Source organism: Neovison vison, chromosome 4 (genome assembly GCF_020171115.1).
Source record: "Neovison vison isolate M4711 chromosome 4, ASM_NN_V1, whole genome shotgun sequence".
NCBI lineage: Eukaryota > Metazoa > Chordata > Mammalia > Carnivora > Mustelidae > Neogale > Neogale vison.
This window is the reverse complement of record NC_058094.1, coordinates 135,530,867-135,543,615: the sequence shown is the minus strand read 5'-3', so window position 1 is coordinate 135,543,615 and position 12,749 is coordinate 135,530,867. Positions and strand designations below refer to the sequence as shown.

At 49.4% G+C, this 12,749-nt stretch overlaps 1 protein-coding gene across 1 annotated transcript in view; it reads left to right on the top strand.

The window, feature by feature from the left end:
* Positions 1-12,749, top strand: part of ABCA13 (ATP binding cassette subfamily A member 13) — a 330,719-nt gene that overhangs the window by 136,923 nt on the left and 181,047 nt on the right. Inside the window, exon 32 of the mRNA XM_044246994.1 lies at positions 650-956. Coding sequence (XP_044102929.1) covers positions 650-956 — 307 coding nt within the window. The remainder of the gene's footprint in view (positions 1-649; positions 957-12,749) is intronic.

Here is a 12,749-nt window from a genome sequence, read left to right as displayed (position 1 = left end):
CCGATGCGGGGCTTGATCCCAGGACTCTAGGATCATGAGCTGAGCTGAAGGCAGAGGCTTTAACCCACTGAGCCACCAAGGTGCCCCTGAATTTAAATTAAAAAAAAAAATGAATGATCGATAACCCCAAAGACATTGGTTCCTTTTCAGAAATCGAAATCTAGCTGACACACATGACATCAGTACAGTGTGACAACTCTACGTCCCGCCTTGCTCACCACAGGCAACGCGAGACCACCTGTCACCATACTGTTGACCACAGTCCCTGTGCTGTTCCTTCCATCCCTAATCTTCTCCTTCTACAACCCAAGACTGCACCTTCCGTGCCTCATTCTCATGCATGCACTCTATCCCAGAAAAGCAAAGTCTGATTATCTGAGCAGCCTGCTGTCATGTTTCAAGTCCTGGAAAGATGCAAAAGAAATCATTTTGTTACATTAGTAGGTTATTTTGTTGCAAATAACCAGGACACACAGCAGGTGTTTATATAGCATTGCCTGCCTGCCTGACAGCGAGACTCAGCGATGCCTCTCCAGGGCGTGGTCGGTTCCCCAAGAGGGGGTTGGGCTGAGTCTCACGGCTCATCCACCTTCCCTCGACTCCTGCCCTTAGGGTGTGATGACCCCTGTTTTCCCTTTTCTGCCGGCAGGTGTCATATTCAACACTTCCCTGGCGGACAGGAACTTGGGGGCCCCGTCCCTGCGGCTGGCACCCCACGTCACCTACACTATCCGGACCAGCATCTTATACAGCATGAGGACAGACTTGGTGAAAAACCCTTCCTGGAAGTTTCATCCTCAGAGCCTACCAGCCGATGGGTTCAAGTACAACTACATCTTTGTCCCTTTGCAAGACATGATCGAGAGAGCCATCATCCTGGTGCATACTGGGCAGGAGGATGTGGAACCAGCTGTGCAGGCACAGGCCATGCCGTACCCGTGCCACACCAGGGACCTGTGAGTAGACACCACGCATCTACCTCACCCGCACCCCCATTTTATGGAGGGGTGTGCTTTGCGTTTGGACTCCAGCCTAGAGGAAGTCTTGGAGCTTCTCTGTAGTCGCTCCAAAGAACATTTTTTTTTTTTAAGATTTTATTTATTTATTTGACAGAGAGAGATCACAGTAGATAGAAAGGCAGGCAGAGAGAGAGAGGGAAGCAGGCTCCCTGCTGAGCAGAGAGCCCGATGCAGGACTCGATCGCAGGACCCCGAGATCATGACCTGAGCCGAAGGCAGCGGCTTAACCCACTGAGCCACCCAGGTGCCCTCCAAAGAACATTTAAAGAAAGTCCATTTCCCCTTCTAATTCCTTCCAATTGACTTAATGATGCCCAGGGCCATCCAGACACAGAAGTGATTGTTGAGATGACGGGATCCTGTGGGACTTTGAATTTGACACCAGGCGTCCATAGCTCCAAAGACCCTTCAGAGTGAGTCTGGACAGTAGTCACAGGGGTTTCGTGTGTCGGACTCCAGATGTCCCCCATCTGAGCTAGGGAAACAGAAGAGGTCACGTCCTCTCCCGTACCAATCCAGAAAAATTCGGCCTACTTGCGGGGAAGAGCGGGATCCCCAGAGGCCGGGGTCTGTGCCTTGGGGATCTGTGGGACAGTCTGCGAACACATAGGAGTTCATTGGTGACCTGGCAGGTGCCGTCCCTGCGGGAGAGAAGCGGTGGTCAGTTACAGGCTAGAGCAGCTGGACCAGAGCACTTGAAGGTGGAGGGCAGGCCAGGCAGGGCTCACAAAGTGGAGTGGGGGGCCGTGTATGACTGGGATGTGGACCCCTGGGTCTGATCGGGTGGTCAGCACCCTGACAGCCACGTGGCTGAGGTCGGTGGGGGGGACTCAGTGCTGCGAGATACTCTTCCTCTAACCTCTTGTCCCGGGCCCAGACTAGGCTGAGGAGCACAGGAGGAAAGGGCCGGAGGGGAGGTCATCAGGGGGACCACCTGGGATCTTTTAGTTAGGAGAGCAGGCAGCAGATGCTGTCCTTTAGTGGGACACCTGCCACGCAGAAGCAGGGGGACTGGGGTCACGCTGGCAGGATGGGTGTCTTGATGTCTTATGCCCTCCTTGTCTGGGCATGTGCTCTCCACACTATAACTCACTAGTGCATTTTCACGAAGCCAAAGGTGGTGCCACAGGGGAGCCTGCCCATAGTGGCCTGAGCACAGGCTCTGTCCACCTGACAGTGACTCTCTTGGGGGACTAGAGTGTGGCGGACAGACCAGAGGGTCAGAAAGACAGAGACCAGGGTGTCATTTTAACCCAGGGGCCGCCTCACTGTGCAGATCACTGCGAAGCCCCTTTACCTCCTTCTTCATAAAATAAAAGCATTTCTTTCCTTTCCAAATGATGATAGTTTTGGCTTTGAACGTTTTCAGCCACTGCTTCTCTGCTCCTACATTATTTTTCTTGGCGGCAGCTGCTTCATGAGCAGAATTTGAGAAAAAGCCTTTTTCTGGCAAAGCGTCAGGTGCCAAACATCACAGCAGCCTATGTGCCAGGGTGTTGTGGGGATGAATGACCTGTTTCCAGGTACTGGGAGAAATCGACTTTTTATGATGCTCTCTTCTCAGTTGGATCTCGGGAAGACGGCACTCTGTAAGCCTCTGTCTAGCTAGTGATCTCCACCATGGGAGAGGAGCCTTGGGCCTGCAGGGAGGAGAGGAGGTTCCCTTGGGTCTGTCGCACAGAGGAGGCTGGGGTTACCTCGCCCGCCCCCACACAGGGTGTCTCCCCAGGGGTATGTTGGGCAGAACAGAACAGCACCCAACCCTGCCAACGGCTTCATGGCACATCTAAGGTGGCCCATGTGGTCCGCTTTCCTTTCCTGCTGAACGTGGTGCTCGGCGAACGGACTTTGGGGGAGGAGAGGGACATGAACGTGTGCCTCTTCTCCCCTTGATGGTAGGTAAGCTCTTGGACTGAGGCCCATTCGGGCCTCGGGCTGGAGTGAGCTGAGTGCCCTGGCGGGATTCCGGGGTCACAGGCTTCCTTGATCCCGTCTGTTGTTGAAGCGTGGCTGACGTGTGTGGTGGTTCCGCAGCTCTGTGTGTCACTCAGGGCTCCCCACGTTCTGTGTCACCGTCTGTCACCGTCTACTGGACTGTGTTATGGACCATGCCATGCGTGGCATCTCCCGGAATTACTTAACTTACAGCAGGGAGTGCATCGGTCTCCAGCCCCATCACCTGTTTTGCCCATCCCCCTCCCTTCTCCAGCCAGTTTTTCTCTGTAGTTACAAATCGCTTTCCGTTTTTTTTTTCTTGTGAGTGTTGTTTATTTATTTAATTTAATTTATTTATTTGTTGTTTTTTTTTAGATTCCACATATAAGCACAATCATGTGGTATTTGTTGTTTTTTGTCTGACTTATTTTGCTTAGCAGAATACCCTTGAGATCCATCCATGTTGTTGCAAATGACAAGATCTCATCCTTTTTTATGGCTGAGTAATACACACACACACACACACACATCTGTATAAATATCTGTGTATAATGTATCCTAATACATATATGAATATATGACATAGAGTACATATACACAGGGGACACTCCTCCCAATGGGTGGAAACATTTCTGTCTTGAGCTGCCTGACCGGTGTATCCTGCTACAATCCTGGGTCATGGACTCATTTTTAGTTATCTCCTCCCTGGGCTCCCACGACGCTATTTCTCAGAAATCTTACTCTACTCCTTTGAAGGAGGTGAAGACGTACTGTCCTTTTCTGAAAGAGTCAAGCCTTAGAGGCTCTCATGGCCTTATATCCTTCTTTCATTAATAGTTTCCAAAGGGGCCTGTCTCTTGAGGGCTGGGTGTACCAGCAGGAGCCTGAGGCTCTGTGGAGATCCTATAAGATCCTGATACTTGGCCACCTGAGGGACGGTCCTGAAGTCCGGCTTTGACCACAGAGCACACTCATGTGAAATTTTCAGTAGCTCCCTAATACTCGCGGATTACATGGTCCGCATATAATCACTAGCTAGACAGAAGCTTACAGAGTGCCGTCTTCCTGAGATCCAGCTGAGAAGATAGCATCATAAAAAGTCGATTTCTCCCAGTACCTGGAAACAGGTCATTCATCCCCACAACACCCTGACACATAGGCTGCTGTCATGTTTGGCGCCTGATGAATTATGTGGTCGTTAATTGACTTATGTGTTCAACTCTATTTCTATACCGTTTATCGGTCTCGAGACCTGGGTGAGTCAGTGAAGGGACAGGCTGAATCCCTGCTCTTGGGCCCGAGCTCAGGGACGCGGTCCACGCATACAGGAAGTAGCTTGAGTTGAATACAGGGAGGAGGTAAGCGCCAGCGGCCGGTAGGGATGAAGGTAGCCAGGAGTGCACGGAAAATTATTAATGTGGTTAAGGTCAGCCTTGCCGGGAAGGTGATGTTCAATCTGTTAAACAAGAAAGATTCCACTGAGTAAATTTAAAGATCAAATGGACTTTGTTCAGGGATTCATGAATCAGGCGTTAGGCATCTTCCCTTTCAGGAAACACTAAGGCGCGCCCGGAGATGTAGAAAGGGGAAGGCTTTTAAAGGCAAAGCGAGAATGTTTTAAAGAAATTATTAGCCAAGAACACATTGTTTCAGGCAAGGTTGCCCTCCCAAGGGGAGCTTAAGGGGTCGCTCCGGGGCTCGCTCTCCTACTGACCAGATAATCCTGGGTTGACTGGTTAAAGCTTATGTACATTCCTAGTGGGCTGGAACTTAGGCTAAGTATGACCTCTTGGTTTGCTGACCTGGGCTCAGCACAAGTGACTCTTACAGGCCTGCTCTCTCTCTCTCTTTCTCTCTTGATCTTTTTAAAAAGATATATTTATTTATTTGAGAGAGAGGGAGTGGAGAGGCAGAGGAAGAAGGACAGAGAAAATCCCAAGCAGCTCCCGGCTAAGGCTGGAGCTCAACCCCACAACATTGAGATCATGACCTGAGCTGGATTCAAGAGTTAGATGCTCAGCCGACTGAGCCACGCAGGGCCTTCCCTACTCCCTCCCACATTGTCTCTCTCCCAGAAACACAGGGAGTGCTCTAGACCAGAGCAGCAGCCAGTGCAAGGGCCCTGGGGCAAGGGCCGCCTGCAGTAGAGTACACAAGGGCATGAGGGTGGGAGTGGAACTCTAAAGCTACCCACAGAGAGCCCGGCTGCCGGTGGGCTGAGGGATGTGTATGGCCGCTGGAGGGTTTTGAGCTGGAGTGATGCCATCTGACTCATGGCATGAAGGCTGGCATGGGCCTTCATCATTAGCAGGCTGACGTGTTTCCCCACGTGACTGTGGCCTGGTCTAACCCGGGGACAGATTCTGGTTGCTTTCAGAAGGGAGGTGACAGATTTGAGGAGGGTGTGATGGAGAGACATCGAGTTGGACTACTGTCCCAGGGCTGGGATGGGCATTGGGAGTGGTCTGGGGCCAGTGGGTGAGGCTCCCATGTGGGGCAGATGGGTCCCCCAGGAGCTGCCTCCGTGGAGGGGAGGGTAGCCAGTGTGTTGGTGGGGAGGCAGGAGAGGCTGGAGATAGGGACAACACACCTGGAAACTTGAGTGTGGACCTCCCAGGAGCCCACTATATGCGGGGGGAGGGGGAGAAGCAGGTGGGAATCGGGCAGCAGAAGAGAGGGTTTTGTCTCTTTTTAAATTACTTTATGTTATTTGTTTCTAGTATAGGGTCTGATCTGTTGGGAATCGTTGAGCAGGAGGGAAGAGATAATAATAATGAATATCTCCTTCCTTCTTCCCTCCTATTCTCCTCCCCCCTCCTCCCTCCCGCCTTCCCCCTCCTCCCCACTCCTCCCTCCCTCTTTCTTCACCTCCTCCATCTCTACCACCCCACCTCTCTCCTCCCTCCTCCAACCCTCCCCCTTCCATCTTCCCTCCTCCCTCCTGGATCCTACCCCCCTCTTCTCCATGCCTCCCTCCTTACATTCCCCCCTCCTCCTCCTCTTCCTCACTCCATCTGTCTCTTTCCTTTATAATCTGCCAGCAGCCCCTGGAGCTGATGTTTTGAGGGGCTGACACTGGGAAACGTTCCTCTGGGGTGGCAGACTTGGGTGGGATCAGGACGTGCAATACAATTTAAGTTTCCTTCCAGCCCCAAGATTCCTGGGTGGTTATCACAGGACAATTTATGGTGGGAGCTCCAGGGGACTTCATGAATACAAAGAAAGTCAAATGTTAATTCATGACTCCAGAGAGTAAGACAACTTCCTAAAAAGGTTTTCAGCAAAATGAGAACCCTAACAATGGTGCAGACCTTGAAAGCGCGCCTACTGTCTCCTTGGGGGCTATTAGGTGCCTGTGGTTTGCAGGGGCTGGAGAGGGTCCTGGGAGGAGGAGGAGAAGGAGCAAGCCTGCGTGCTGGGTCTCTGAGTGACAGCAGCGTCCCCATGTCTGGACTTCGATTTGTCCTGAGAGAAGCCCAGTGTGAAGCCTGTTGGGGATGCGAGCTGGAAATGTCCAGTTCCATTTTCCAAAGCAATCAGCCTGCCGCCCTGCAGACCAGCCGGAGGCGCCTCATGCTACACATTTTTCTTGTTTCTTTTCCTTGAGAGGAACTTCAAGCAAGTGTATGAAACCCCTTTCTCCTGTATTTGGTGAATAGCTGACGTTTCAGCAGAAATTGACCTTCCTGATGACCTTGGGAGCCCCAAGCCCCAGAAGTTCCCTCTGTGCCCCCACGTCTCAGGGGGACCAGAATGTGCAGAATTGGCTGGTGACACCAGGGGGTGGGAAGAAGAAGAGATGTAGTTATTTTTTTAAAGATTTAATTTATTCATTTATTTGAGAGAGAGAGTGAGAAAGGGCAAGACAGCACAAGCAGGGGGAGCGGCAGAGGGAGAAGCAGGCTCCCTGCTGAGCAAGGAGCAGGACACGGGGCTCCATCCCAGGACCCCGGGATCATGACCTGAGCCGAAGGCAGACGCTCAACCGACGGAGCCTCCCAGGCACCCCCAGAAATGCAGTTTTATATCCTTTCTCGTGCCCCTCAAAGCTCCCATGGACCCATCTCCCTGCTGGCCACAGAGCTGTTTTGTTCCAACCCCAGGTCATGTTGTGTTCCATTTCCCCCAGTCTTCCCCATCACCAGTAGCCACAGTCATGCTCCTCTGAGCACTGGGTCACGTTTTCCCACACATCGCGTTCAGCCATCGAGAGCCTATTAAGAGAAACCAAGGATCACACGGGTCCCGTTATTCCCCGCAAAGTCTCCTGCTCTCTGAATGCCCTTCATGCCCCCAGGGAACGAGTCATCACCACTTAGTGCTTACAAACATTTTGTGTGGGAGCACACATACCCCCTTAGTCACTCTGCTACCCTTTCACTCTGTCATCTGTGAATGTCTGACTTAGATTTTCTTCCATTTTCTGAAGCGCTCTGGGACCAGCGGGAGGGTGTGTGTGTCCTGAAGCCTGGGTCTGTTTTATGCCCAGGGACAGCAATGCGAATTGTCTCCTAAGCAGGTTGAATCAATCACTGATGACCGATGACTTAGTCCAGCCTTGCCCGTCTGATCTCCAAGGGACTGTGGGCTTTGGATTGGGGGAGCCCGGCGCTGCCTCCCCAGACCTCATCCCAGGCTGCTCTTCCGTCCGTTCCTGAGTTAACTCTCTTACAAAAAATTCAGCTGAGTATATTGGAAGGTCTAGTTGGCTCTATGAAGTGATTCTTGTTCTGGCATCATTCCTTCAGGCAAACAGAGGGGAACTCCGGGGCAGCACCAAATAGAAGGTTTTTCTAGGAAGGAACGTGGGGTAAAGCAGTTATGAGCCAAGACAAGAAAGGATTGTTTCAGGCAAAGTGGCCTTCCCTGTGGGGAAGGGCTGGGGGCTTACTATGTGGATCACCTCATCTTCTTCTGGGAGGAGAAGACCTCTTTGACACCTTACCTCATCAACGTAGATTAGAACATTCTAGATTGATGGACTTAAGATCCCACTCCTGGAGAAATTGAAATTACAGTGAAGTCTTGGTTTGCTGTCCTGGGAGGCAGGTGACTCCAGCTGGGGTCTGTGGCTTTCTTTCTCACTGCAGGTCGTCAGAGTCTCTGGTAACAATCTGGGTTTCAGAAGGGCATCAGGAGACTGTGTGTGCTCTTGTGTGATGAGCCCCTAACTATGGGACGTGGGGCTACCTCAGGTCGTGTGTGATGGGATTGAGTTGTATTGTAGGACCCCAGCTAGCACGTGAGGATTGCTTGGTCGTCGGGGAGCCCCTGACCTCCAAGCTGGGTTTGGGGCTCAGACCTTTTAATAGGCGAGCTTGATGAAGAGGGAGTTTTGTACCCATAGTCTGAGCTAACAGTTTCCAAAGTCTGTTTCTTCGACATGCTGGGTCCTGGGAGCCAGTCCTGCCTTCTGATGCTGCATGGCCTTCAAGCATTTGAGATCCCCTTCCAAATCCCAGATGTGGAATCATGAGATGCTGGCATCAAAAGTTGCATTTGGGGGTTCCTGGGGGGCTCAGTCTCTTAGGCATCTGCCTTCGGCTCAGGTCATGATCCCAGGGTCCTGGAATGGAGTCCCGCATCGGGGTCCCAGCTCAACAGGAGGACTGCTTCTCCCTCTGCCCCAGTTTGTGCTCTCTCTCAAATGAATAAATAAAATAAATAAATAAATAAATAAATAAAATCTTTTAAAAAGGGTGGGGGACACCTGGGTGGCTCAGTGGGTTAAAGCTTCTGTCTTCGGCTCAGGTCATGATCCCAGGATTCTGGGATCGAGCTCCACATTGAGCTCTGTGTTCAGCAGGGAGCCTGCTTCCTTCCTCTCTCTGCCTGCCTCTCTGACTACTTGTGATCTCTGTCTGTCAAATAAATAGATAGATAGATAAGATAGATAGATAGATAGATAGATAGATAAAAAAGAAAGAAAAGTTGCCCCTGGAGTCCAGGTCCGGTTCTTGCTGGTCACAGAGCTGGGGCCAGGGATCCGTCACTGACGCTGGTCGGGGTCCTCTTGGTAAAGAGGATGCCGTTGCCCATCGCTCCTCCTCACTGGCCTGTGGGGCTCTGCACTGAGGTGCTTGTGAAGACCAGACCTGGAAAGGGGACGGTACCGGCCTGTGAGAGCCCACGTGCTCCCGGGTGTCACTCACTGCTGGGATGTTCTTCTGGGGTCCGGGGTCAGATCCAAGGTTGGAGGTGTGTGGGCAAGGGGGCTTCTTCCCTTCCCCCTGACGTTCCCAGGAGTTAGCAAACTTGGAACAAGAAAAGAACGAAAGAATGGACATCCAATCTCCTGTCACTCACAGACACCCTGTGTAGGTCCCTCTGGAGCAGGCTGGGTGGGAGGGCACCTCAGAAGCCCCCCTTCCCGGCCACCCTCCCCTCCCAGGCACCAGTCACAGGGGTCAAAGCCGCTGGTGTGTGGGTAGGCCATAGGTGGGTAGGCATGGGATCTCAGCCTGCTGGCCCAGCTCTGCCAGAGGGAATAGAGAGGGGACAGGAAGGTAAGAAGGTGGTGGTCCTTCTACCCAGCAGCTGCCTGGCTGGGTTCTGGGTCCCGCATTCCTCTGTGATGCAGTCCGGGGGCTCTGGACTGTTTGCAGTGTGCAGAGGCTGGGCTGATGGGGACAAAACCAAAGCAGATGTCTCTGTGGTCCTTCCCCACTGTGTGACTCCCATGCAAGCCTTCATCACTTGCCAGTCTTTGAACTCACCGGATGGTGCTAATAGAGGCTGGCCACAGAGAGCACCCTCCTAGGGAGGGGTCATTGGAATGTAAATCGAGCATTTGCCACCTTCAGAAAAAGAGCTGGTGACAATGAATGTTTATGAAGATCAGACTGTCCTTTTAAAGAGGCTTACATCAATGAGAGCATTTGATTTCCTGTTGGCAGACCTTTCTTATTTTTTTTTTTTTAAAGATTTTATTTATTTATTTGTCAGACAGTGAGCAAGAGAGAGCACCCCCAGGGGGAGCGGCGGGCCGAGGAAGAAGCAGGCTCCCCGATGAGCAGAGTCCAATCTGGGACTGGATCCCAGGACCCACGGATCATGACCTGAGCCTAAGGCAGGCCTTAAAGGACTGAGCCACCCAGGCACCCCATGTTTTCAGACTTTTATCGGTAGTGCTTTTGCTTGGGATCCAGAGCAGGGATGAATACACGGAAGAATCTGGAACATGCACGTGTCCTTTATGCTGTCTGGACAGTAGGGAGCGTGTGGACATCCTGTTCTGACTTCCTTGATTTTAATATGTTTCTTTTTTTATTGTTAGTGTTACAAGCAAATGATTATCTATCAAGAGTCGAGACTCTAAAATGGAAAAAAAATCCTACTTCATACTGTCTTTTTACACATCGGTCGTATTTTGTTTTGTTTTGTTTGGGGACTGTTCCTTCACGTGTTGTGGGAATGTGCCTTTTATATGCCTGACATCATCCATCTTGCTAGGAGTCCAGTGTTTGTGCTCATCCTTCTTTGGAAAACTGTGTGTCCAGCACTTGCCGTGTGTCGGCCATGGTAGTTGCCCATCATTCGTGGCCATGAGAAAAAATGTTCTCTTGTCTGAGGAGGCTTGTAGGTTGGGGGACAGGAGGACCCTAGGAAGGCCAATAGCTGTGTCCCCTCCTTTGTGGAGGTCCTGAAGGAAAGCATCAAAGGGCCTTGTCAGACCGTCACCCAATATGGAGGTTGGTGGAGGCTGGGAGCTTTCCTGCCAACCTCCCCCTGCTGCTAAGGTGTTGGGAAGGAGAAGCCAGGGAATGGGTCCTGTCTTCCCCTTTCTCCCTCCTTTTGTGGTTATCCCTCCTATGACATGCTTCCCCCATGCCCAGGTGGATGGATGGATTGATTGATTTTAAGTACATGCTATGCCCTACATGGGGCTTGAACTCACAACGCCATGATCAAGAGTCACATGCTCCACCGACTGAGCCCGTCAGGGGCTGCAATTTTAAAATTCAGACCTGTGACAAGTGCCCTCAGTATATTCTGGTTCTATTTTTCCATTTCCATGGAACTATTTTTAGACTTTGTGGATTCCGTCTGCAGTATGGGACTTGTGGATTCTCTTGCAGTATGGGTGTCGATGGTCTTCTTTTCCCAGGAGCTGTTTGAGTGAAGTTTCTTTTAATTTCCAAGTGGAATTTCTCAGGAATTTCCGAAGTTACTCAGTGCACTTATAATAAGAAAAAAGAATAGATTGAAATTGCACAGGGGCGCCTGGGTGGCTTAGTCATTAAGGCTCTGCCTTTGGCTCAGGTCATCATGCCAAGGTCCTAGGATCGAGCCCGGCATCGGGCTCCCTGGTTGGTGAGGAGCCTGCTTCTCCCTTTCTCACTCCACTGCTTGTGTTCCCTCTCTTGCTGTGTCTCTTTTTTTAAGATTTAAACAAAATCTTAAAAAAAAAAAAAAGAAAGAAACTGCTCCATATTAGCATTTTTTTTCAATCAAATTGACCAAAGCTGAAAACTGAATCCCGGTTCCTGTGGCTGCGTGCGAATTTTTACATTGCCTCCAGGAAACATCTTTATCACATCCACATTTTGAATTAATAGCATTTCCCTCTGTCAACTAATATATAATCTACTCTGGTGAATGATTTATGGGCACTTGGAAAGAATTTCTAATTTCCTATCTTGGGAATACAGAATCAGATCTATATTCATTTTGTTATTTAGGAATTCTCTTTCCTTAAAGTTCAACCTTGCATTTGTCTTAGACTAAGGCAGATAAATCATGATCCCCCTCCTACTTGGTTGTCTCTCTCCCTTTTCCTGTGCTGGTGGCATTTGAATGTTGTGTACAGATGTGAATAAATGTCTTCTGAGTCCTCCTTTTACACATAAGTCTACCTTGTATGAAAGTAACTTGATGATCCCTGCTTTTTTTCCTTCCTTTCTCCCTCCTGTTCTCTCTCTCCCCCTACATCTCTGTATTCCTATTTGTTTGATGTGTCTTTGCCCTTAGACTTTTTCCAAAATGTTTTGTTTCAAATGTGTGTCTTGTACGTTTCATATACCTTCTTATTTAGGCAAGGTTAGGTCTATAAAGCATGAAATAAAGTTTCATGTATATATGTTCTTAGCTAAGTGTTTTCCTATACTTATGATTTTACTTTTAAATTCATATTTAGGGGCACCTGGGTGGCTCAGTTGGTTAAGCCTCTGCCTTTGGCTCAGATCCTCATGAGTCAGGCTCCCTGCTGGGTGGAGAACCTGCTGCTTCCTCTCCCACTGTCTCTCCCTCCACTCATTCTCTCTCTCTCAAATAAATAAAATCTTAAAAAAATAAACTTATATTTAATAATGCTTTATCGTGCTGGTGGTTATCTTATAATTGGAACTTCATATAAATAATAATAAAATAACACTAACCATATATATAAAATATATAAATATAAAATAATATATAATATATTTATTATATATAATAATATTAACCATATATATATGTGTGTGTGTGTATATATATATATTTTTTTTACCATGCAAAATAAAAATTCCTCTTCTTCTGTCATTAAATTTTCCTCTCCACCATGTCATTTTGGTTGATATTATGTCAATGTCTTCTCTTGTACCATGAAAGATGCCTATGCTTATATTCTACAATGTTGTGAATCCTGAACAAATCGCCTCTGATTTTGACATTCATCAATTTATTCTTTCTCTCTGATTCATTTCCGCTAACCTTCCAATTTTTGTTTGTCATATCACTTATACATTTCAGGGAACATAACATTTCCAGTCTGTCTTGTCATCTGAATTTCCATTTTTTGTTTTAGTCTTACTTTTA